At 45.2% G+C, this 27,632-nt stretch overlaps 1 protein-coding gene across 2 annotated transcripts in view; it reads right to left on the minus strand.

Moving 5' to 3' along the window:
* Nucleotides 1-27,632, minus strand: part of smad10a (SMAD family member 10a) — a 105,900-nt gene continuing 78,268 nt past the window's right edge. For both annotated transcript variants that reach the window (XM_072282914.1, XM_072282906.1), the window contains exons 7-13: nucleotides 21,022-21,135; nucleotides 12,614-12,694; nucleotides 7,990-8,043; nucleotides 5,161-5,344; nucleotides 4,267-4,435; nucleotides 3,434-3,572; nucleotides 1-723 (exon numbers count right to left, since the gene is read on the minus strand). In XM_072282914.1, the coding sequence (XP_072139015.1) occupies nucleotides 512-723; nucleotides 3,434-3,572; nucleotides 4,267-4,435; nucleotides 5,161-5,344; nucleotides 7,990-8,043; nucleotides 12,614-12,694; nucleotides 21,022-21,135 (953 nt within the window). In that variant the 3' untranslated portion in view covers nucleotides 1-511. The remainder of the gene's footprint in view (nucleotides 724-3,433; nucleotides 3,573-4,266; nucleotides 4,436-5,160; nucleotides 5,345-7,989; nucleotides 8,044-12,613; nucleotides 12,695-21,021; nucleotides 21,136-27,632) is intronic.

Below are 27,632 nucleotides of genomic sequence, written 5' to 3' on the forward strand. Positions count from 1 at the left end.
AACGGCAAGGATAACGGACGATCTTATTGGATACTTTTAAAAACAGATTTTTGAAGTCTCATCTCAAGAACAGGAAAAGTTGCACATTTAAAGTGACATTTGATAAAAGAACAAAGAGGTCTTAAAAATCCCCTTCAGCGTAACTAAGGGGAAAATAATTATATATATAAAAAAAAACACAGCATCTATTACACCAATGAAAATTGATAAGTTTGATGTTTCTTGTCCTGGTTACACAGGAAGTCTGGAAAAGCAGAGAGTTCTTGCTCCAGTGTCCCACTGCAAAATGATATTTTACTGAGTTCAAATCAGAAAGACTGAATAAATAAATCTTGCAGGTATTAGGGAGGAGAGTCCCCTCAGTTCGTGGATGTAGTGTGACATAGTAAATAAGAAATAAGATAAAACATATAAAAATAAAGTTATATTGCATCAGACGCCGGGCTTTGAATGAGTAGTGTACAGAGTTCGGCACCAAAGGGTGGGAAGCAGACGGGGTAGGTGGCCGGAGTCAGTTGACAGATCCTGGGTCGGTGACAGGCATGGTGTGTAGGACCTCGTCGAGGAGCTGCAGGGCGCGGTGGAGGTGTACCTCGATCCAGCAGGGAGTCTGTTTGATGCTCTGCCGTGGGTAGTCTGGACCCCAGCCCTTGACAAAGCTCAGCCGCAGAATGCAGAGACGCCTCAGGTCATCGACGCCAATGCCCGCGGCTGCCGAGAGACCTGAAATATACAGGGGTGAGGAGAGGAGTGGACTGGCAGATTCAGTGGAAGAACAGGAAGTAAGAGCACCACTCCCTCCACATCCCAATGTCAGGTGCTGGACCCTCAGGGTCCTGTCGCCCACAGATGCTACTCAGCATTAATATTCAACACCCTCCTTTCCGCACACCCCCCCCCCCCGCTGTCTCTGCAATAGGGTGGATAGGGTAGTTAAGAAAGCTTATGGGGTGTTACCTTTCATAAGTCAAGGCATAGAGTTTAAGAGTCGCGATGTAATGATGCAGCTCTATAAAACTCTGGTTAGGCCACACTTGGAGCACTGTGTCCAGTTCTGGTCGCCTCACTATAGGAAGGATGTGGAGGCATTGGAAAGGGTACAGAGGAGATTTACCAGGACACTGCTTGGTTTAGAAAGTATGCATTATGATCAGAGATTAAGGGAGCTAGGGCTTTACTCTTTGGAGAGAAGGAGGATGAGAGGAGACATGATAGAGGTGTATAAGATAATAAGAGGAATAGATAGAGTGGATAGCCAGCGCCTCTTCCCCAGGGCACCACTGCTCAATACAAGAGGACATGGCTTTAAGGTAAGGGGTGGGAAGTTCAAGGGGAATATTAGAGGAAAGTTTGCTACTCAGAGAGTGGTTGGTGCGTGGAATGCACTGTCTGAGTCAGTGGTGGAGGCAGATACACTAGTGAAGTTTAAGAGACTACTAGACAGGTATATGGAGGAATTTAAGGTGGCGGCTTATATGGGAGGCAGGGTTTGAGGGTTGGCAAAACAATGTGGGCCGAAGGGTCTGTACTGTGCTGTACTATTCTATGTTCTATGTTCTATAAACTCGTGGAGCCAAACACAGAAGGCAACTGCTGCCCAGCTCAGCACACTGACCCCACATCAGGGCCAGATGCACAGACACCACCGTATGCCCCGTCTACCCACCCGACACACCCCACCATTGCCCTTTCAAACCTCTACCCCCCCCTTCCATCACCGGCTCTCTCACTGCTCCCCAACCTCCCCGTCCTCACTGCCTCCCCCTCCCCACCACATAACCCATCCCCTTTCCCTCACTGTCTGCTCCTGCACCGCTCTGTTTACCGACTCCCTTTCGCCCTCGCTCCTCAGGGTCTGCCCTTGCCCCTCAGCCTGTGGCTGCCCCATTCGCTCCCTCCTCACTGTCTGGCCCCCTCCCTCCCCTCTCAGCCTAACCCCTCACTTCAAGCTCTGCAGCCTTTACCCTACCTGTAGACCCAATCTCTCTTCCAAACTTTGCCTAATTAATGTTGCACCCACCTCCCCAAACTCTGCCCGAATTCATCAGCAAGCCACCGTCACCCTTGCCTGAGTTTTGTACAGCACAGAAACCGACCCTCTGGCCCATCTCCTTCATACAGATCTTTTTTTTTTGCTCACCCACTTGCCCACACTAGATCCATATCCTACATCTAACCTATTTCCGTGCCTCTCTATAAAACCCTGGGTCAACCACAGTTGCTTGGCTTGTGTTCAGTTCTGGTCACCTCACTATAGGAAGGATGTGGAAACTTTGGAGGGGGGTCCTCCTTAAACCTGTGCTGTCTAGTTTTAGACTCCTCTACCTGGGGAAAAGGTCTGCACCTCCCCTGATTTTATCTCCAAGGTCATCCCTCAAACCCTTTCACGCCCTTTCACACCAGGGAAAACCGTCCCCAGCCTCTCCTTATAACTCAAGGCCTCCAGCATCCTCTTTTCTGCACTCTCTATAGTTTATCAGAGTATATTCTTTGGCCCAACTAGTCCGTGCCAAATCATACTCTGGCTACCAATTATTCAGTTATCAATTTCCATTTCTGTGGGAGTTGCTTTTAACTGAAAAAAATCCCGATTTTACCAAGCGCCAACGAGAAACATCCTCAAGCAGAGCCAGGAAACAATATACAAAAAAATAAAAGGTAAGCAAAACTGTACAAATAAATAGATAGATCCGTTCATTGACCCACTACCACTCAAGGTCAATAAGGAAAACCCTTGAAACCTGTATCTAAGAAAGGGTGCTCTGCCATTGCAGAGGGTCCAGAGGAGGTTTAGAAGAATGATCTCGGGAATGAAGGGGTTAACGTATGAGGAGTGTTTGATGGCTCTGGGGCCAGTACTAGAAGGAGGGGGGATATCACTGAAAACTATCAACTATTGAAAGGCCTAGACAGAGTGGCCTTGAGAATGTTTCCTGGAGTGGCGAGTCTAGAAGCAGAGGGCACAGCCTCAGAATACAAGGACATCTCTTCAGAATGGAGATGAGGAGGAATTTCTTTAGCCATAAACTGGTGAATCTGTAGAATTCACTGCCACAGATGGTTGTACAGGCCAATTCATTGGGTGCAGTTAAAGTGCAGGTAGAGAGATCATTAATAAGGGTATCAAAGGTTATGGGGAGAACGGAGTTGAGAGGGAAAATAAATCGGGTAGAATCAAATGACAGCAGACTTAGTGGGCCAAATGGCCTGATTCTGCTCCTAGTCTTATGGTTGTAAGACTCTGTAGACAATTATGTACAACACAACGAGCAGTAGATATGCTGGTTTTGACGTAAATAAGTCATGGTTCTTTATGGACACCAATACACCCAGGAGAGGGTTTCTGATTTATGTTTTCAGCTGGGAGTTAGATTTTGGGGAGTTTTTTTTGCAGAGACGTTGCATTAGGGCGCAAGAGTAAGTGGCTACTTACTGACAGCGGGGGCGATTCCTCCCACGGATCCGGGCCCTGGGATGTTACCAGCTACAGCCGCGGCCTGTGCTGCGGCGGCCGCCTGCGCCGTGGCCGCTTGCTGCTGCATCTGCCGGTGACACTGACGCAAGTCAAACACCTGTGGGGAAAAGGCGGACGGCCAGAAAGTGGATCAGTGGGGTGGGCAGAAGAAAAGAACAAATGCATGTATATACCAGTCTTCAGCTTGGAATGTCACAGATTCAGTCATACTGTACAGGAACAGGCCCCTCGGCTCATTATAGCTCTGCCAACTATTGTAGTTGTATACACTAGTCCTGGTTAAGTTGGAAGGGTGTTCAGAGGGAAGGCAGAGAGAGTCAGTGGTGGTTGAGTTTCACCACAACACTGAACTGATTCCACAACCTATAGGTATCACTTCCAAGGGCTCTACAACTCAATATTATTTATTTATTTATTATTTTGGTGTTTTTTTCCCATTTTGTGTTTGCACAATTTGTTCTCTTTTGCACGTTGGTTGTCTGTCTGATCTAATTAGTTCCTTTGTATTTACTATGAATCCCCACAAAAAAGTGAACCTCAAGGTTGTATATGGTGACATGTATGTGCTTTGATAGTAATTATCCTGTTCTGCAACTAGAGATGGATGAAAGACAAATGGAGGGCTGAGCAGGAGGGAAGGTTAGACTCATTTAGAGTAGTTAAGGGGTCGGTACAATATTGTGAGCCCCAGGGCCTGTACTGTGCTGTAGTATTCTAAGTTCTGTCATAAGCCCTCTGGTCCCTTCGGGAATCACGCGAGGCTCTGGTCTCCTCTCGGGATGTCCCCTCACCTTGATGTACGCGCCAGGATAGATTTTATGTACCGCGTCTCCGGGTGCCCGCCCCGCCTCTCGATCCAAATAGTAGCTTTGCACGAATACAGCGTGGTCGCTCAGGCATCGCATCCAGACATCACCCTCACCCCGACACTCCAGCTGGACTCCTTTGCCAATGTGCAGCCTGTAACATCACCAAAGGGAAACGGTGCTCAGCTTCAGCTCACTCAGGCGTACCTTTCAAAACACATCCAGTGGGAGTGAGAGCTTCGTGTTCATGAATGAACATCGACAAGCACCTGTCCTGATCCAACCACCCTGACGTCACGGCCAAGAAATCGCACCAATGCCTCTACTTACTCGGGAAGGTAAAGAAATTCAGAATATCCACAACAACTCTTACCACCTTTTTCAATGCATCAAAGTAGGCATTCTGTCTGGATGAATAATGGATTGGTAAGGCAACTACTCTGCACGTAACCACAAAAAAGTGCAGAGTTGTGGACACATCACAGAAACCAGCCTCTGTCTACACTTGTTCCTGCCTCAGTAAAGCCCCAGCAGAATCAAATACCCCATCCACTCCACCCTCTTCTCCCCTTTCCCAAATGGCTAAAGATACAAAAGCCTGAAGCATATAGCACCAGATTCAAGGATAGCTTCTACCCTCCGTTATCTCCTGGTACGATACTGTGCTGTATCTTGATAGAAATAAAATGATTCCCGTTAAAACTCCTTCCTCTCACCTTGAACCTATACTGTGTGAGTGGGTGGTTGGTGGTCGGCACAGACGATGTTTCCCTGCTGTAATTCTGTGACTGTATGTACAGAGGCAACACGGTGCATTATCCAGGATGGGATTTGGGACTAATAATTGGTGAAGTCAGCCATGCATGAAGTTACACTAACCTGGCCTTCTCACTGGTGTCAGTCCTATGTACGTTTGAAAGCTGACCGAGGCAGAAGCGATCTCCTCCTGACGGGTCCACATAGCCATCAACGGTCACCACCGGGCAGCTGGAGGGAACTTTGAACATCTCCCCCACCTGCACATCCATCTCAAAGTAGGTGATGGAACACCAGAACTCAGGGCCTACAGAAGAGGGGATGGGGCAGATGGAGCAATCAAAGGTGAACAGGGAAAAGAAAGCTAGTCCAAACAGAGAACATACACTACTGACAACGGTTATACAGCCTGGAAACAGGCCCAACTCATCTATGCTGACCAAGGAACTTTCCTGAACTAGTCCCATCTTCCTGCGTTTGGCCCATATCCCTCTAAACCTTCCTTTTCCATGCACCTGTCCAAATGCCTTTTAAACCCAATGCTACCTGCCTCTACCACTTCCTATGGCAGCTTATTCCACATCCAACATCCTCCATAGTTTATTTTACTTAAAGATACAGCGCGGTAAAAGGCCCTTCTGGCCTAGTGAGCCACGCCACCCATGTCACCAATTAACCATCAAACCTGTACATCTTGGAATGTGGGAGGAAACCCACACGGTCAAGGGGAGAATGTCCAAACTCGCAGCAGGGTCGCTGGCACTGTGATAGCACCACACTATCGCGCAAGTTACCTCCTTGGTAAAGCTTGGACTGCAGCAATGCCTCACCTTGACCATTTCCAATGAGAGAACAAAGACCATAGAACAGTAGAACACAGTTATGGCCTTTCGACCACGATATCATGCCGACCTTTTAACCTACTCCAAGATCAATCTAACGCTTCCTTTCTGCAAAGCCCTCTCTTTCATCTCAGTCTCTTAAATGTCCCTCATGCATCTGCCTCTACCAGCACCCCTGGCAGGGTGTCGCACACACCCACCACCCTCTGTGTGAGAAAAACTTGCCTCTGACATCCCTTCTATGCTTTCCACCAACCACCCCATCTCATTTTAGCCATTTCCATCCTGGAAAATGGTCTCTGGCTGTTCACCTGAACTATGCCTCATCATTTTACACATATCTATAAAGTCACCTTTCATCTTTCTTCGCTCCAAACAGAAAAGCCCAAGCTCACTCAACCTTTTCTCATAAGGCAGGTACTGTAACCCAGGCTGCATCCTGCTAAATCTCTTCTGCACCCTTTCTAAAGCTTCCACATCCTTCCTAAAACGTAAGGTCCAGTTCTCTCTATCCATAGCTGCTGACTGATTTGCTGAGAATTTCCACCATTTTCTGCTCTTTGTAAAGGGCTTGAAAGGATCAACACTGAGAAAGTGTTCTAAGACAAGTGACAGACCCCAAGGGAAAGACAAAAATCCACAAATTCAAATCGGAAATCAGGCTTAACATCACTGACAATTTGTCATAAAACTTGTTTTGTGGCAGCAGTACATTGCAATACATAATAAAAGAATGATAAATTAAAATGAGAAATAAATATCACAATTTTAAATTAAGTAAGCAATGCAAAAAGAGAGCAAGAGAAAAGAAATACAGTTAGTAATGGATGCACTGTCCGTTCAGAAATCTGATAGGGTCCTAACACGTTGAGTCAGGCTCCTCTGCTTCCTCCTGGATGGTAGCAATGAGACGAGGGCATGTTCTGGGTGCTGGGGGTACTGGAGTGATGGGGGAGGGGTCTTAATGATGGAAAGAAAGCTCTTTAACGAGAATGTAGAGATTATGGAACTTGTCAGCACAAGGTACAGCTGAGATGCACCTTAAGAACAAACTGGATAAACACACGGGAGAAAGGAAAAGAAGGATTTGATGGCAACATAGGATTATTGGGATGGGGAGAGGCTGACATGGAGCTGTTATTTATTATTTGGAGATACAAAGCATACGGGAATCACGAACAAGATACAAATTTCTGGAGGAACTCAGCGGGTCAAGAAGCATTTGCATAGCGAAATGGATGGCTGCTGTTTTGGGCTGAGAGTGTAGAGGGGAGATGGCCGATATCAAGAGGGAAGAAAGAAGAGTGAGGCAGGGTCTGGAAGGTGACGGGTGGAACCAGGTGAGGAGGGAGATGATTGGACAGATAGAGCCAGGTGAGGGGAGAGGAGAGGGTAAGAGTTGGGAAACAGTGATTGGTGTGTAGTAGAGAATTGAATTGAGAGCTAAAAGAGGAGATGGGGCCAGGTGAGGGGAGAGGAGGGGATAGGTAGAGACAGACAAGGAGAGAGCTACAGGGGGTAGATGGATCCAGGTGAGGGGACAGGAGCGGGTAGGTAGAGACAGAGGCTGCTGTGATAAGCAGAGACACAAGATGCTGCTGGAATCTGATGAAGTAATGAAGATAATATGGAATCCGATATGGGAGGGATGATGAGCAGATGCTTCCAGGTGGGGCAGAGGAATGACTCTGAATTTGTGGATCACTGGGATCTCTTCTGGGGAAGATTAGACCTGTACAAAGTGTACAGGTTACACCCAAACTCCGGGAGGATCAATATCCTTGCGGGCAAGTTTTCTAGAGCTATTTTTTGGGTGGGGGGGGTCGGGTGTAGGTTGGTGGGGATGGGAATCAGAGTGATAGGTCAGAGGATGGGGCACAGACAGTAGAAAAGAAACAAAGAAAATACTGGGTGACAGGAGGTGGCAGGAGAACTGGGAGCAAGAAAGAAACATGGAGAAGTTAGGCTAAGTTAAACTGGAAAATTTAATATTCACCTCACGGGGCTGTAGATAAACCAGGTGGAATGAGACAATGTCCCTCTAGCCACGGAGAGGGCTGAGGACATACAGGTCAGTGAGGGGTGCTGAGTATTTTGAGAACACTCTTACCTGGATGGTTGGAAATGGGTTGCTGATAGGATGTTCCATTGTGATGCGAAGATCCTGAAATGAAGTAAAGTGTTGTAAACTTTGTGTTATACCCAGGGAAGGAGGCAGAGGAAGTGGAGTGAGTGCTTTAATCTGTGCTAGGTTAAAAGGCTAACCCATCAATACTGCTCTCCAGTGTTTACTCCCTGGAAAACAAACCGGATTAACTACGTCTGTGACTGATCCAGCATGAGACGAGGAGCTGCTGCGTGTTTATTATCCTTACAGAAACGTGGTTCCAGGACAACATCAGTCTTCAGGCCATGACACACAGGACCTGGGTTAATATTATTTTGCGATTACATTGTGCTTTATCATAGCTACATGAGCTGTGTGTGTCTAAATCAAAGTTCAAAAGTGCATTTATTTTCAAATAATGTAGAATTATACAACCTTGAGATTTGTTTGCTTACAGATAGTCACAAAGCAAGGCACCTGAAAGAACCTAGTTTTAAAAAATAAAACCAAGCCCAGTGCCCAGAGAGGGGAAAAATCAAAACAAATCATTCCAACAATAGAAGTGAGCGAAAACAACATTCCAAACCAAATTGAGCCCCAAAATTGAAATCCCCAAGTAGCCGTAAAGCCTTGGCAGTCAGTTCATCATGTTAGCATGGTAAATTGCAATAAGGTTCACAGACACAAAGCACAGTAGCGGGGAGCAGTCTCACAGCCTTAGCATCACGGTTATAGGAGCTCCCCAGACCATCTGGGGGGAGGGGGGGGAACGTCGACTCAGACCATGAGAGGCTTGCATCGGGCATTTTCATGGCGCAGATTGGAAGTCTGTGTGGGGCGCCACTCCTCGCACAGACATTAGAGCAATGTGTGGTTAAGTGCCTTGCTCAAGGACACAAACACGCTGCCACAGTTGAGGCTCGAACCAGCGACCTCCAAATCACTAGACGAACACCTTAACCACTTGGCCACGTGCCCAACACAATCTGACCCAGCATTTAAATTGTCCAAACCTTGCACTAGGACCCAGGCCCCGCTGCGACAAGTCGTTCTAAGCCTAGATTTCTGCTGGAGAACGTCAGAGAAGACTACACAGTATATACCGTGTTTTGTACCTTGGCCCCAGAAGAAAGATGATTCATTTAGCTGCATATGTGTATGGTCAAATGACAATAAACTTGATCTTGAAAGCCCATCGATGAAGGAAAAACTGTTTTGTGGCAAGTGCTAGCACTGGCTTAAGCACGATTGTTTCATAGTAATTTGAGATACTTTCTAATAGAGGGAGATACTGACTGAAGGCACTGGTCAGACCTCACCTGGAGTGCTGTGAGCAGTTTTGAGTCCCTCATCTAAGAAAGGATGTGCTGGCATTGGACAGGATGCAAAGGAGGTTCATGAGAATTATCCCAGGAACAAAAGGGTTAACATACGAGGTGTCTGATGGCTCTCAGCCTATACTTGCTGGAGATTAGATTAGATTAGATTGACACACAGTCCTCTTTTATTGTCATTTAGTAATGCATGCATTAAGAAATGATACAATATTCCTCCGGTGTGATATCACAGAAACACAGGACAGACCAGGACCGAAAAACTAACAAAACCACATAATTATAACATATAGTTAGAACGGTGCAACAATACCATAATTTGATGAAGAACAGGCCGTGAGCACGGTAAAAAAGTTCAAAGTCTCTCGAAAGTCCCACATCTCACGCAGACGGGAGAAGGAAGAAAACTCTCCCTGCCATGCCCGACCACAGTCCGACTCTGAGTTGTCCGAAATAAGGTGGAGTCTCACTGAAACCTACCGAATATTGAAAGACCTAGACAGGGTGGATGTGGAGAGGATGCTTCCTATAGTGGGGGAGTCTAGGACCAGAGAGCACAGCCTCAGAATAGAAAGATGTCCTTTTCGAACAGAGATGAGGAGGAATTGCTTTCGTCACACGGTGGTGAATCTGCGGAATTCATTGCCACAGGTGGCTGTGGAGGCCAGGTCAATCGGTATATTTAAAGTGGAGGTTGATAGTTTCTTGATTAATCAGGGTATCAAGGTTATAGGGAGAAGACAGGAAAATGGGGTTGCGAGGGATAATGAATCAGCCATGATGGAATGGCAGAGCAGACTCAATGAGCCAATTGGCCTATACCTTATGACTTTCAGTGACACAACTGAACAGGTTTTAACACAGTGTTCAAGTTCAGTACACGTGTACAAGGCCAAATGAAACAACCTTCCTCCAGCCCAAGATGCACAACAGTGTCTGCCTGGTCTGCACATTATCTGCAGCTCTTGCACTTTATTCAGAATCAGAATCTTCCTCAAAAGATAAATGGCAGGCCAGCTTCTTTCTTAAAAACTACGCTCCTAAACTGTGAAACCCAATACCTAAAACTATAAGGGATGCAGATTCAGATGATACTTTGAAATGCCAGCTCAAACCTATTTATTTTAACTGAGTTCAAGTTCATCTTCAGTTTACTGTCATTCAACTATGCACACGTGGACTATCAAATGAAACAATGTTCCTCTGGATCAAGGTGCAGAACACAGTACATGTAACTCACACACAACTCAAAGTAATATTAGCACAAATAAATTAACAAATAGTAAGCTGCATATATGATACAAGTTAGAAAGTACACAGTAAAATGCTACTGGTACTTTATACGCTATGAGACCTGGGTGGAGACAGGGAGTTCAGTAGCCTTATAGCCTGGGGGAGGAAGCTGTTTCCCATCCCAACAGTTCTTGCCCCAATGCTACGGTACCTCCTGCTGATGGGTCAGAGGTTGTTAGACAAGAATTGCATAAAATGTGAATATAATGTATATTAAAGCAGGCGATTATCAAAGTCTGCGTGGGTTTCGAATTTAAGAGCACTGATACCACACAGTACCAACGGAGGCCACAGCTCAGCCGGAGCCTGGTGCGGTGCTGAATTCCTTCCTCGGTGCTCTCATCTCTCTGTACTCTTTCAATTTTATTCATATTCTTCATGTTGTTAAGTAACCAAAACTGCACACAATACTCAATTTTGGGGTGGCATGGTAGTAGTTAGCACAACATTTTACAGTACTAGTGACCCTGGTTCAAATCCCGCCACTGTCTGGAAAGAGCTTGTTCGCTCTTCTGTGACTGTGTGGGTTTCTTCTGGGTCCTCCAGTTTCCCCCCACAATCCAGAGATGCACCGGTTGGTAGGTTAATTGGTCATTGTAAATTCTCCCATGATTAGGCTAGGGTTAAAAATCGGAGGGTTGCTGGACGTCATAGCTTGAAGGGCTGGAGGAGCATATTGCACACTGTATCTCAATAAATAAATAAATTAGGCCTCACCAACGTTTTATACAATTTCAACAGAACATCCCAACTCCTGTACTCATACAATGATTTATGAAGGCCAACGTGACAAAAGCTTTCTTTACAGCCCTGTCTACCTGCGACACCACTTTCAAGGAATTATAGACCTGTATTCTCTGTTCTACAACACTCCTCAGTGCCCCACTGCTCATTGTGTATGTTCTACCCTGGTCTGTCCTCCCAAAGTGCAACACCACACACTTAGAGTCATAGTCATAGAGCACAGGAACAGGTCCTATGCCTCCTCTAGTCTGTGCAGATCTACAATTCTACCTGGAAGGCAGAGTAGAAGTTATCACCCTGACACAGTGGTGTCAAGAAAACAACCTCTCCCTCAATGTCGCAAAAACAAGGGAGCTGGTTGTGAACTACAGGAGGAACGGAGACAGGCTAACCCCTATTGACATCAATGGATCTGGGGTTGAGAGGGTGAACAGCTTTAAGCTCCTTGGCATAAACATCACCGAGGAGCTCACATGGTCTGTACGGTGAAAAAAAGCACAACAGTGCCTCTTTCACCTCAGACAGTTGCAGAAGTTTGGTGTGGGCCCCCAAATCCTAAGAACTTTCTACAGGGGCACAATTGAGAGCATTCTGACTGGCTGCACCACTGCCTGGTATGGAAACTGTACTTCTCTCAATCGCAGGACTCTGCAGAGTGGTGTCGATAGCCCAGCACATCTGTAGATGTGAACTTCCCATGATTCAGGACATTTACAAATTCAGGGTGTGTAAAAAGGGTCCGAAGGATCATTGGGGACCTGAGTCACCCCAACCACAAACTGTTACAGTTGCTACCATCCAGGAAACGATACCGCAGCATAAAAGCCAGAACCAACAGGCTCTGGGACAGCTTCTTCCACCAGGCTGATTAATTAACAATGATACAATTGTATTTCTATGTTATACTGACTGTCCTGTTGTACATACTATTTATTACAAATGACTATAAATTGGACATTGCACATTTAGATGGAGACATAACAAAGATTTTTTACACCAGGATGCAAGCAATAAAGTCAATTCCATTCAATTCCTAGTCCCATTGATCTGCACCTGGACCATAGCCTCCATGACTTTCCCTGCATTAAATTCCACTTGCTTCTGAAATACAATTAAAACATAATTTATCTTTCTTCCAGTAACAAAACCCTTAGTTTCCTTTAAACAGTTACCATCTCTTTGTACTATTTTTGTGCCAAAGGATTGCAACACTTCTGCAGGCAGCCCTTTCAAAGGACAGGTCAGAAGTCACTCACCATTATGCGCTGTGTGCGTCTGTGCCGTCGAGGCAGCATGTCGCAGCAGAAACGGCATCACCCCCGGCTGTGACGTCTGACCTGAAGGAAAACAAGATCACATAGCGTGCTTCCATTAACAAGGTAGACTTCAGTAAGAGCTAAACACAAGAGCAGGGGTAGTGCATCACTTTACTGCACCAGCTATCAATGATGGGGGCTCAATTTCCACTGCAGTCTGTAATGAGTTTGTACACTCTCCCCATGACCACATAGGCCCACGTTCCAAAGATGTACGGGTTAGGATTAGAGCGTTATGGACATGCCTTGTTGGCGCTGGAAGCAGTGCAACACTTGTGGGCTGCCCCCAGCACATCCTCGGACTCTGCCGGTTATTGTCGCAAAGGGCACAATTCACTGTATGTTTTGATGTACAAGTGACAAACAAAGCTAATCTCTTTAAGAATTCTTGAGCAACACAAAACACTGGAGGAACTCAGCAGGTCAGACAGATTCTATGGAGGGAAATTGACAGTTGATGTTTGGGGCCAAGACGCTGACTGTTTATTCCTCTCCATAGATGCTGCCTGACAGCCCAATGCAGATGAGAATCACATCTACTTCCAAGGTCTGTACAGTTAATAAAGATTTTAATGGATTTGAATAAACTACCGCTGCTTAAAACTGATGGAAACAATGCCGACTGAGGCCTTATCTCTCTCCGGATCCCTTGTAGGAAACGTGGCTGAGGTCAGGCATACAATACGTTTAAGAAAACGTGTTTTCAACTGACTCCCAATACAGACTGTCTTGCTGGTAAACATACAATCTCTAGTAAATAAAATTGATGATCTCAGAGATAGGGTGCCTTATCAGAAGGACATCAGGACTACGTGCATCCTTTGTTTCTCGGAATTCCCCCTCCATACCGGATGCAGCGATTTAGATCGACAGGTTCACTATACACCATCAGGATAGGACTGTCGAGTCTCCCAAAAGCAGACATGGACGTGTATGCCTCATGATCAAGTCCTCTTGGTGTACAAATGTATCAGTGCTGTCCCAATTCTGCTCACCAGACCTGGGATTTCTCGCAATTAAGTTCCGTCCATTTTACCTGCCGTGGGATCATTTTGGTAGCGGTGTACATTCCACCTCAGACCAATGTCGAACAGACTCTAGATGAGCTGAACAAAAGGATCAACATGCATCAAACAGCACACCCTGACACTTCCACCATCATTTTTGGGGATTTTAACCAGGCCAGCTTGAAAAACTCACTAAACAATTACCATCAACAACTCACTTGTTGTACCAGAGCAAACAACACACTGGACCACTGTTACACCACCAAGTGCTTACCGTGCTATTCCACGCCCTTACTTTGGAAAGTCTGAGCACCTGGCTGTACTTCTACTCCCTGAGTATAGGCAGAGACTGAAGACTGCAGCACCAGCAGTGAGGACCGGGAAGGTATGGACAAGGGAAGCACAGGAACGCTTACAGGACTGCTTTGCATTGGTGGACTGAACTATATTCAGGGATTCATCTTCAAATCTGGATGAGCATGCTGCAGTTGAAACCGACTTCATTAAAACCTGTATGGATGATTGTATGCCTACGGAAACTTGCCGTACATTCTCAAACCAAAAGCCATGGATGAACCAGGAGGTACGTCATCTGCCAAGGGCTAGATCTGTGGTATTTAAGACTGGTGACCCATTACAAGGAAACCAGGAATGACTTGTGGAGGGCTTTTCTAAGAGTGAAGAAACAATTCTGAGTGAAGTTGGAGGTGACACTGGATGCATGTCAACTCTGGCAGGGTTTGCAAGACATTACATCCTACAAGACGAAACCCAATAGCATGAATAGCAGCGATGCTCCACTACCAGATAAGCTCAACACCTTCTATGCCTGCTTTGAAAGGGAAAATATAACTACAGCTGTGAAGATCCCTGCTGTACCCAATAACCCTGTGATCTTTCTCTCAGAGGCCAATATTAGGTTGTCTTTAAGGGGGGTGAACCTCAAGCCAGCAGGCCCCAATGGAGTACCTGGTAAGGCTCTGAAAACTTGTGCCGACCAACTAGCAGGAGTATTCAAGGACATTTGCAACCTCTCACTGCTATGGTTGGAAGTTCCCACTTGCTTCAAAAGGGCAACAGTTATACCAGTGCCTAAGAAGTGTAGTGTGAGCTGCCTTATTGACTATTGCCCAGTAGCACTCACATTTACGGTGAAGAAATGCTTTCAGAAGTTGGTCATGGCTAGAATCAACTCCTGCCTCAGCAAGGACCCCGACCCACTGCGATTTCCCTAGCGCCACAATAGGTCCATGGCAAGCGCAATCTCAGTGGCTCTTCATACGGCCTTAGATCATCTGGACAATACAAACAGCTATGTCAGGATGTCATTCATTGACTATAGCACAGCATTTAACACCACCATTCCCACAGACCTGATCTATAAACTACAAAACCTGGGCCTCTGTACCTACCTCTGCAACTGGATCATCGAATTCCTAACTAGAAGACCACATTGGACTGGTGATAATCTCTTCTCCTCACTGATGATCAACACTGGTGAACCTCAGGGGTATGTGCTTAGCCCACTGCTCTACTCCCTCCATCCCCGTTACTGTGTGGTTGGGTAATGCCATCTATAAATTTGCTGATGATACAACCATTGTTGGTAGAATCTCAGATGGAAACGAGAGGGGGTACAGGAGTGAGATATACCAGCTAGTTGAGTGGTGTTGTAGCAAAAACTTTGCACTCAATGTCAGTAGGACGAAAGAGCTGACTTCAGGAGGGGTAAGACAAGGGAACACAAACCAATCCTCACAGAGAGATCAGAAGTGGAGAGAGTGAGCAGTTTCAAGTTCCTGGCTCCTGGGTGTCAAGATCTGAGGGAATCTAACTTGAGCCCAACATATCAATGTAGCTATAAAGAAGGTGTGAGTGGCTATATTTCATTAGGAGTTTGAAGAGAATTGGTTTGTCAACTAAAACACTTGAAAACCTCTATAAATGTAGTGTGAAGAGCATTCTGACAGGCTGCATCACTGTCTGGAGGGGGGTACTACTGCACAGGACCGAAAAGAGCTACAGAAAGTTGTAAAGTTAGTCAGCTCTGTCTTGGGTACTGGCCTCCACTGTATCCAAGACACCTTCAAGGAGTGGTGCCTCAGAAAGAACCCCCATCACCTGGGACTCCTGGACTGTCATGCAAACCCATGCAGTTCACTGTTGTCCTTAAGGCATGGAAACTTGCTGTCCTTACACAGCCAGTCTAGGGCCACCCAGGATCAATGAGCATTGGACAATAAACTTCAGCAGTAAAGCACCTCCACTCCATTCACCTAATGTGGATTTCCCACTTACATTTTAATTCCTATCCCCATTCCCGTTACGACATGTCGGTCCGTGGTCTCCTCTTTTGCCACAACGAAGCCACTCAGGTTGGAGGAGCAACACCTCAAATTCTGTCTGGGATAGCCTCCAAACTGATGGCATGAACAACGATTTCTCCTTCCTTCTTCTTCTATTCCCCAATGTAGCCTCTTACCTCCTCACCTGCCTATCACCTCCACCTGGTGCCCCTCCTCTTTTTCCCCTGGTCTTCTCTCCTCTCCCATCAGATTCCTTCTTCTCCAGCCCTTTTACTTTCTCACCCACCTGGCTTCACCCATCAACTTCTAGCTGTCCTCCTTCCTTCTTCCCCCTCCCACCTTTTTATTCTGGCATCTTTCCCCTTCCTTTGCAGTCCTGAAGGATCTCGACCAAAACGTCGACTGTTCATTGATTTCCACAGTTGCTGCCTGACCTGCTGAGTTCCAACAGCGTTGTGCATGTTGTTCTGGATTTCCAGCATCTGCAGAACCTCGCGTTTATCCTTACAGACAGTGGCAGGAACTGAACCCTGACCGGTTTTACCTGGCGCTGTGAAGAGGCTGCACTAACTGCTACACCACCACGTCACCCTGTGCCAGGATTAACCACAATGCCATGGTTACGTTAGCTATTTTTGTCAGACTAATCACAGAATGTGCTGGACAAACAGACCGCTATAATCAGTGGATGATAAGCACAGGAAACTACATCGTTCTGCAAAGCAAGATATCTTGGTGACTAAAGCAAAAATCGGACCGAATGAGACATTACAGAATAGCAATTATATGTAACAAGAACAAAGTTCCTGATACAAACAGTGTAGGAGAACTGCACATAGAATAAACTATAGATAAAAGTTTGATTGTTATCATAAGGCTGTGTTTATACAATCAGTAGCCATTTTATTAGGTACAGGAGTGGAACCCGGTCTGGTCTTCTGCTGCTGCAGCCCGTCCACTTCAAGATTCGACATGTTGTGTGTTCAGAGATGCTTTTCAACACATCACTGTTGGAAAGCGTGGTTATTTGAGTTACTGTCACATTCCATCACCTTGAAGCAGTCTAGCCATTCTCTCTCATTAACAAAGCATTTTCACCCACAGAACTGCCGCTCCCTGGATGCTTTTGTTGTTTTTCACACCATTCTCTGTAAACTGTAGAGGCTGTTGTGCATGAAAATCCCAGGAGATCACTTTATGAGATACTCATAAACTGTCTGGCTCCAACAAGCATTCCACGGTCAAAGTCACTGAGATCACATTTCTTCCCCGTTCTGATGTTTGGTCTGAACAACAACGGAACCTCGTGACTGTGCCTGCATGCTGTTCGGCACTGAGTTGCTGCCACGCGATTGGCTGATTAGATACTTGCATTAGGTGTACCTAACAAAGTGGCCACTGAGCGTATAATTAAGTATCACAGAGCTGACATGCAGAGGATTTAAGTGTCTAACAGTCACAAAGCAATACAGCACAGATACAGGCTCTTTGACCCCAACCAAGAAGGCATGGCAGCGGCTCTACTTTGTTAGGAGTTCGAGGAGATTTGGTATACCATGAAAGACTCTTACGAATTTATTTTTCTTTATTGGCCTTTCTAGCCCAATGAGCCTGTGCCCCCAATTAACCTGCATGTGACCCTATTAACCTGTCACCCTAAACCTTGGAGTCTGAGAGGGAACTGGAGCACCCAGGCGGTCACAGGAAGAACATAACCCCTAACAGACAGCAGCGGAATTGAGCCCAATTGCCTGTGCATTATACGAACTGCAACGCCACTGTGGCGCCCCAGGGACACGAATTCTGTAGGTGTACATACAGAGCTTGGTATGGAGCCTCCAATGGACAGGAGGTTGCCCCTCATTCCTTGTTCCAAGGAATGAAGATCTAGCATGGGCAACTTCTCCCTGAGGGGAGAACTAGCCCTCCAGTCCTGGCAACATCTTCATAAATCTTTTCTGCACTCCTTCCATCTTAGCCACACTGTTCCTATGAAGGGTGACAGACCAAAACTGCACATAGTACTTAAAGTGCTGCCTCACCACTTTGTTGAGCACCTTTGCCTTGTCCACCACAAAAGGCAGGATCACCAGTGATTATCCACTTCAATTCGACTTCCCATTCTCATTCTGAAATATCTGTCCATAGCCTCCCCCACTGCTATAATGAGGCCAAATTCATGGCCTCTTGTACTGGAGGCGCAACACCTCATATTCTGTCTGGGTAGCCTCCAACCTGATGGCACGGACATCAATATCTCCAACTTCTGGTAATTTCACCGCCCCCACCTTTTTTGTTCACCCTCTTTCCCCTTCTCTTCTCCTCACCTGCCCATCACCTCCCCTCCTCTTTCCCTATCTACCATGGTCCACTGTCCTCTCCTATTAGGTCCTTCTTCAGCCCTTTACCCTTTCCAGGTTCTCACTTCATCCTCCTCCTTCCCCCTCAACCTGGTTTCACCATCACCTGCCAGCTTGTTCTACCACCCCCCCCCCCCAACCTTCTTATTCTGGCTTCCAAAGACAAGATGATATTTAGGCCATTTAGTCCATCGAGTCTGCCCCGCCATTTCATCATGGCTGATCCTTTTTCCCCTCAGCCCCAATCTCCCGCATTCCCCCAGTATCCCTTCATGCCCTGACTAATCAAGAATCTATCAAACTCTGCCTTAAATATACCCAATGACTTGGCCTCCACAGATTCACCACTCTCTGGCTAAAGAAATTTCTCCTCATCTTTGTTCTAAAAGGACACCTCTATATTCTGAGGCTGTGTCCTCTAGTCTTCGACTCCCCCACCATAGGAAACATCCTCTCCACATCCACTCTACTGAGGCCTTTCAACATTTGATAGGTGTTAATGAGGTCACCCGTCATTCTCCTGAATTCTAATGAGTAGAGACCCAGTACTATCAAACACTCTTCACGTGACAAGCCATTCAATCCGGAATCGTTTTGGTAAACCTCCTTTGAACCTTCTCCAAGATCAGCACATCATTTCTTACATAAGGGACTCAAAACTGCTCACAATACTCCAAGTGAGGCCTCACCAGTGCTTTATAAAGTCTCATCCTTTCTTTTATATTCTAGTCCTCTTGAAATTAATTGCATTTGCCTTCCACACCACAGACTCAACCTGCAACTTAACTTTTGAGGAATCCTGCACAAGGACTCCCAAGTACTTTTGCACTGCAGATTTTTAAATTTTCTCTTCATTTAGAAAACAGTCCACCTTTTCATTTCTTCCACCAAAGTACATGGCCATACACTTCCCAACACTATTCCATCTGCCATTTCTTTGCCCATTCTCCTAACTTATCCTGCCCTTCTGTAGCCTCTCTACTTCTTCAAAACTACCTGTCTCTCCAACGTTCTTTGTATTATCTGCAAACTTGGCCACAAAGCTGTCAATTCTGTCATCCAAATCATTGACATAACATTAAAAAGAATCAGTCCCAACACTGCTCCCTGTGGAACACCGCTAGTCACTGGCAGCCACCCAGAAAAGGCTTCCTTTATTCCCACTCTTTGCCTCCTTCCAATCATCCACTGCTTTATCCATGCTAGAATCTTCCTTGTAATACCACTTGCTCTTAACTTGTTAAGCAGCCTCATGTGTAGCACCTTGTCAAAGGCCTTCTGAAGAGTACACAACATCAACAACTGATTCACCTTTGTCTATCCTGCTTGCTATTCTTAAAGAATTCCAACAGATTTGACAGGCAAGATCTTCCCTTAAGGAACCCATGCTCTCTTCAGCCTATTTTATCATGCGCCTCGAAGTACCCCAAAACCACATCATTATTAATTGATTCCAAGATCTTCCAAACTACTGAGGTCAGACTAACTGACCTATAATTTCCTTTCCTCTGCCTCTCTCTTCTTGAAGAGTGGAGTGACATTTGCAATTTTCCATTCCTCTGGAACCATGCCAGAATTAACTGGTTCTTGAAAGTTCAATAATAATGTCCCCACAATCTCTTCAGCCACTTCTTTCAGAACCCTGTGCTGTAAATCATCTGGTCCACGTGACTTATCTACCTTCAGACCTTTCAGTTCCTCAAGCAGCTTTTCCCTGGTAATGGCAATTTCACACTTCTATCCCCGACACTCTTGAACGTCCAGCACACTGCTAGTGTCTTTCACAGTGAAGACTGATCTGATGCGAAATACTTATTCAGTTTATCTGCCATTTCCTTGTCCCCCATTGCTACCTCTCCAGCATGGTTTTCCAGTGGTCCGATATCTACTCTCGCCTCTCTTTTACACTTCATGTATCTGAAGAAACTTTTGGTATCCTCTTTAGTATATCGGTTAGCTCACGTTTGTATTCTATCTTCTCCTTCTTTATGACTTTATTAGTTATCTTCTGTTGGTTTTTAAAAGCTATCCAATCCTCTAACTGTGCATTAATTTTTGCTCTATTATAGGGCCTCTCTTTGGCTTTTATGCTGACTTTGAGTTCTATTGCTAGCCACGGTTGTGTCATCCTGCTTTTAAAATGTTTCTTCCTCTTTGGGATGTATATATCCTGAACTTTCCAAATTACTCCCAGAAATTCTGCTTTGTCGTCATCCCTGCCAATGTTCTTTTCCAACCAACTTTAGCCAGCTCCTCTCTCGTGCCTCTGTAATTCCCTTTACTCCACTGAAATTTTGATATATCTGACTTCAGCTTCTCCTCCTTAAATTGCAGGATGAATATTGTCATATTATAATCACCGTCTCCTCAGGGTTCCTTTACCTTAAGCTCTCTAATCAATTACAATTCATTGCACTTCCTTCTCCCCCTTCCTTTCCAGTTCTGATAAAGAGACTTGGCCCGAAATTGCAATTGTTTATTCTCCTCTATAGATGCTTCCTGACCTGCTGAGTTCCTCCAGCATTTTGTGTGTGTTGCTCTCTCTTATCAATATGATTTAATGCAACAACTGTCTTGACTAAGAATTTGGTGCCTGCACTGTACATTCGGATTTGTTGAGATCTACGACACAGAGCTGTATATTTATCCAGCTTGCCTCTCACTCAGAGACTTACAGTAATGGCTTGGGTGATGAAGCGATGGCTGGTGCTGCCCATGTCCATTTTGTTGGGGCCCAATATTCGGAGTGTAGGCAGCCGTGCTGCTGCCTGTCCACGTGGCTGTTGTATCTGGGACAAGGAAGAAAAATAAACCTTCAACTCTAATGTAGCTAAACATACACATTCAAAACTACTGCTTTTAATTTATTTTGTTAATGAGTTTATACTGCAAGCCTGCTAAACTCTATGTATTCAGCATACCAAGCAGCATCCGTGGAGAGAGAATCAGAGATAACATTTGAGCTCAATGTAGCATTCCCTCCTCAAAAGGCTAAGGAAATTCAGCACAGCCCCAGTAACGCTCACCAGATTTTACAAGTGCACCTTAGAGAGTAGAGACCTTAAGAGACACAGCTCAGTCGATCACACAAGCTGGCCACCCTTCCACTGACAACATCTACGCTTCCCGCTGAGTAAAGCAGCTGACAATCGAGGATCCCTTCTCCGATCGAGGATCATTCTCTCTTCTCCTTCCCCTTCCATCAGGCAGAAGGGAGAAAAGCTTAAAAACACACACCACTCCGCTCATGGGCCATCCCAAATGTCACCAGATTTTTCAAATGGACTCTTTTTAAAGATGAACTCAATCTCCTAATCTACCTCACCAGCATGTCACAGGAACCAGCCTCCCTCCATGGATACTTCCAATACTTGTCGCAGCCACAGTAAAGCAGCCAACATAATCAAAGCCCACCATGCATGACATTCTCTCTTCTCCTCTTTTGTTGGGCAGAAGACACAGAAGCCTGAAAGCATGTACCACCACGCAAAAGGACCGCTTCAACCCCCCTGATATCAGACTCTCGCAGGGATGTCTCGTATGATACGATCTTGCACTTTATCATTTACCTGCACTACACTTTTTTGGCATCTTTTACACTTCATTGTGCATTGTCATTGTTACCTTATTCTAGCTTAATGTATGACGATCTGTGTAAATGAGTTTATACTGCAAGCCTGTTAATCTCAGTGACATATGCTCTATGTATATGGCAGGAGAGTGGGGCTGAGGGGAAATGGAGGAGCAGACTCGATGGCCCAAATAGCCTAATTGTACCACTACATCTTACGGTCTTAAACAGTATATAAGCTTTTCACTGTATCTTGGCACATGTTACAATAACAGAACAATATCAATACTTGTAAAGACTCATGCGGACATGTTGAAGGGTCTCAGCCTGAAACATCATTTCTATAGATGCTGCCTGATCTGCTGAGTTCCTCCAACATTGTATTTACATTACCAATACTTTGTCTCTCTGCACTGCACCTTCCTTGCAACTGTAAAACTATTTGGTAATCTGTTAATGCTTTATCCTTTTGTACTATCTCAACGTACGTTGTTCAGAATGATCTGTCCGGATGGCATGCAAAGCAGCAGTTCTTCACTGTACATATGACAATAATCAACCAATTAACAAAATATTACCATACATAGTTTCAGCAAGTTACTTCCTAACCTGGATTCCTCTGCTTACAACTGGAAGGCCACCACTTCTCCCATTACAACAGATTCTTCTTCATGACCGTGAGACTGATGAATACCCTGCCGCCACTTAAGCCTCATCACTAGGACGCTGACCTGTGCCGCACTTTACTAAGTGCATTTTGAATTATATTTTATTAACCTATTTGTGCTAATATTTTGTTTTATGTACCGTGTGTGATATATATTGTGGATTCACCATGGTCCAGAGGTACATCGATCCATTTGGTTGTATATATGTACAGTCAGATGACAATAAACTTGAACAAAACTAGCCTTCACAACCCCTACATCTTGTTACTAGTAATAACGAGTGCTGACCTTCCACTGCATGTTTTTGCTTAATACTGCATAGTATGACTGCATAGACAGAGTTTACTTTTTATATAAAAATAAACTATTACTAATTAAAATACTTACAAGAATAATACACACAAAATGCTGAAGGAACTCAACAGGTCAAGCAGCATCTATGAAGGGGAATAAACAGCTGATGTTTCAGGCTGAGACTCTTCATCAGGACGAGAAAGGAAGGGCTAAGAGTGAGACCAGGTGAGGGGAAGGTGGGTGGGTAGGGGAGGGAGGATGAAGTCAGAAGCTGGGAGGTGACAGATGAGACCAGGTGAGGGGGAAGGTGGGTGGGTGGGGGAGGGAGGATGAAGTGAGAAGCTGGGAAGTGACAGGTGAGACCAGATGAGGGGAAAGTGGGTGGGTGGGGGAGGGAGGATGAAGTGAGAAGCTGGCAGGTGACAGGTGAGACCAGGTGAGGGGGAAGGTGGGTGAAGTGAGAAGCTGGGAGGTGATAGGTGGAAAACCTGAACCAGGGTAGATAACTTCACTCATCTCAACACTGAACTGATTCCACTACCAATAGACTCACTTTGAAGGACTCCAAAACTCATTCTTGTTATTATTTATTTCTACTATCATTATTATGTTTTTTTGCATATTGGTTGTTTGTCAGTCTTTGTGTAATTTTTCTTTGATTCTACTGTGAATGCTTATAAGAAAATGAACTTGTGGTATACATACTTTGGTAGTAAATTTACTTTGAACTTTCAAAAGGGAAGGGGCTGAAGGAGGAGGAGTCTGATAGGAGAGGAGAGTGGACCACGGGAGAAAGGGAAGGAGGGGCATTAGAGTGAGGTAATGGACAGATGAGAAGGAGAAGTTGGAGAAATCAATGTTCATGCTTTCAGATGGAATATAAGTATAGTTACACCTGCCAGCTGATGTTGTACCACAGAGGCAAAATTCAAAAGGACGAAGAATGCAGAACTGAAGGTGCCGCATTTAAATGCGCATGGCATTCAGAATAAGGTGGGAAACTCGTGGCACAATTAGAGATTGGTCGGTATGATGTCGTGGGCATCACTGAGTCGTGACTGAAAGAAGGTGATGGTTGGGAGCCAAACATCAAAGGATATACTTTGTATCGAAAGGACAGGCAGGAAGGCAGAGGTGGTGGTGTGGCTCTGTTGGTAAGAGATGGAATTACATCTTTAGAAAGAAGTGACATGGGGTCAGAGAAACTGCAAGGATAAAGAAAAACATCATGGGAATCATATATAGGCATCCAAATAGTAGCCAAGATGTGGGGTTAAGATTGCAAAGGGAGCTGGAAAAGGCATATAACAAAGGTGATGACACAATTGTAATTGGGAACTTCAATATGCAAGGGGATTGGGAAAATCAGGATGGTGTTGGATCACAAGGGAGGGTATTTGTTGAATGCCTACGAGATGGCTTTTCAGAGCAGCTTGTACTTAAGCCTACTCAGGGAAAGGCCACCTTAGAATGAGCATTGGGTAATAACTCAGATCTTATTAGGGAGCTTAACATAAAGGAACCCTTAAGAGGCACTGATCATAATATGATTGAATTCATACTGCAGTTTGAGAGGGAGAAACATAACTCACATGTATCAGTATTGCAATGGAATACAGGGAATTACAGAGCCATGAGAGAGGAGCTTGCCCAGGTGGATCAGAGGAGGATACTGGTGGGGATGATGGCAGAGCAGAGATGGCTGAAGTTTCTGGGAACAATTCACAAAGCACAGGATAGATATGTCCCACAGAGGAAGAAGCTCTCAGATGGCAAGGGTAGGCAACCATGGCTGACAAAGGAAGTTAAAGACTGCATAGTAAAGGCATCCGTTAGTCTTGTGAGACCATGGATCTGCGCCTGGAAAGTCTTCACTCTCCAGGGCGCAGGCCTGGGCAAGGTTGTATGGAAGACCAGCAGTTGCCCATGCTGCAAGTCTCCCCTCTCCACGACACCAATGTTGTCCAAGGGAAGGGCATTAGGACCCATACAGCTTGGCACCGGTGTCGTCGCAGAGCAATGTGTGATTAAGTGCCTTGCTCAAGGACACAACACGTTCCCTTGGCTGGGGCTCAAACTCACAACCTTCAGGTTGCTAGTCCAATGCCTTAACCACTTGGCCACGTGCATAAATGCCAAGGAAAGGGCATATAAGGTAGCAAAAGTGAGTGGGAAGTTGGATGATTATGAAACTTTTAAAGTCCAGTAAAAGGCAAATAAAAAAAAGCTATAAGAAGGGAGAAGATGAAATATGAGGGCAGACTAGCCAATAATATAAAGCAGGATACCAAAAGTTTTCTTTTCAGTTATATAAAGAGTAAAAGGGAGGTGAGAGTTGATAGTGGACCACTGGAAAATTACACTGGTGAGGTCGTAATGGGGGACAAAGAAATGGGTACTTTGCATCAGTCTTCATTGTGGAAGACACTAGCAGTGTGCCAAAGGTCTGTGAGTGTCAGGGATCAGGAGTGAGTACCATTGCTATTACAAAGGAAAAGTGCTGGCAAACTCAAATGTCTTAAGGTGGATAAGTCACCTGGACCAGATGGACTACATCCCAGAGTCCTGAGAGAGATTGCTGAAGAGATAACGGATGCATTGGTCATGATCTTTCAAGAGTCACTTGATTCTGGCATGGTCCTGGAGGACTGTTAGGCCAGATAGTCTAACTTCAGTGCTTGGGAAAGTATTGGAGTCTATTATTACGGATGAGGTTCCAAGGTACTTGGCGACTAATGATAAAATAAGTCGAAGTCAGCATGGTTTCTGTAAAGACAAATCTTGCCTGACAAATCTGTTACTGAGTTTTTTGAGGAAGTAACAAGCAGGGCGGACAAAGGCGAGGCAGTGGATGTCATTTACTTGGATTTTCAGAAGGCGTTTGATAAGGTGCCACGCGAGGCTACTCAACAAGATAAAATCCTATGGTGTTATAGGAAAGATACTGGCATGGATAGTGCAATAGCTGACAGGCAGGAGGCAGCAAGTGGGAATAAAAGGGACCTTTTCTGGTTGGCTACTGGTGACCAGTGGCGTTCCTCAGGGGTCAGTATTGGGACCACTACTTTTCCCATTGTTTGTCAATGATTTAGATAATGGAATTGATGGTTTTGTGGTAAAGTATGCAAAAAGGAACAATAGTGCAGACTATTATCTAAATGGGGAAAAGGGACTTAGGATTCCTCATACAAGACTCCCAGAAGGTTAGTTCACAGGCTGAGTCTGTGGTAAAGGCGACAAATGCAATGTTGGCCTTTACTTCAAGGGAATAGATTATAAAAGCAAGGAGATAATGCAAAGCCTTTATAAGACACTAGTCTTGCACTTGGAGTATTGTCAACAGTTTTGGGCCCCATATCTTAGAAAGGAGGTGTTGTCATTGGAGAGAGACCAGAGAAGGTTCACAAGGATGATTCAGGGAATGAAGGGATTAACATATGAAGAGCATTTGGCTACTTTGAGCCGGTATTCACTGGAACTTAGAAGAATTCGGGGGGGGGGGGGGCGGGGAGGATCTCATTGAAACCTACCGAATGTTGAAAGGACTAGATAGGGTGGATGTGAAGAGGATGTTTCCTACAGTGGGGGTATCCAGAACTGGAGGGCACAGCCTCAAAATTGAGGGGTGACCTTTTAGATTGGAAGTAAGGAGGAATTTTTTTTTAGCCAAAGAGTAGTAAATCTGTGGAACGCTCTGCCACAGACTGTGGTGGAGGCCGAGTCTGTGGGTATATCTAAGATGGAAGTTGATCGTTTCCTGATCGGTCAGGGCATCAAAGGATACGGCGAGAAGGCGGGTGTATGGGGTAAGTGGGATTCGGGATCAGCCATGACGGAATGGCAGAGAAGACTGAAAGGCTGAATGGCCTCATTCTGCTCCTGTCTCCTACGTTTAACGGAATTCTGAAGGATGTGAAACAACCTCTCTGCCCAGGGGGAGGAAAATTTAAGTTTAAAGCAAAGTACATACATTTCACCATATATAACCCTGAGATTAATGATCCTGCAGGCATTCACAGAAACAACAGAATCAACAAAAGACTGCACCTCACAGGACGGACAAACAACCAAAGTGCAGAAGACAACAAACTGTGCAAATACAAAAGAGAAAATAAATAAATAAACAAACAAACAAGCAAGCAAGCAATAAATATCGAGAATATGAGATGAACAGTGTTTGAAAGTGTCCATAGGTTGAGGGAAGGATTCAGTAATGGGGCAAGTGAAGTTAGCCCCTTTGGTATCTGAAAGAAATTTCTGGTCATTTTAATTGAAGAATTAAGAGAAATCAATGTTCGTGCCATTAGGTTGGAGGCAATGCGGATGGAATATGAGCAGTGTAATGCCATTTCATAGTCAATTCTTTAAGTAGTGTCCTATTACATTCCTTAAAACCAACAGGACTGCTGCCATTAACATGACTCTGTCAGATGGTACATTACTATAAGAATTACACCTCTCCAGTCTCTAGAGTTTATGACCCAGGATCACATTTCACAAGAAATTAAAATCACTCCCTCTGAACTGAAATATCAGTGCCTTCTCTCTCCACAGATGCTGCCGGAGCTGCTGAGTGCTTCCAACATTGTGATTTTATTCAACAAGCTGCCAGCAGTGCAAATTCCCACTTATATCGCAGTTCGAAATCTGGAGAAAGGGTCAGGCATGGGTCCACTCACAATTACAAAAGGAGACCACACTGTGATATTGGGAGACCACTTTGTCTAGCAGCTCCGCTCCATCTGCTGAAAGT

This window comes from Mobula birostris, chromosome 2 (genome assembly GCF_030028105.1).
Source record: "Mobula birostris isolate sMobBir1 chromosome 2, sMobBir1.hap1, whole genome shotgun sequence".
NCBI classification, from domain to species: Eukaryota; Metazoa; Chordata; class Chondrichthyes; order Myliobatiformes; family Myliobatidae; genus Mobula; species Mobula birostris.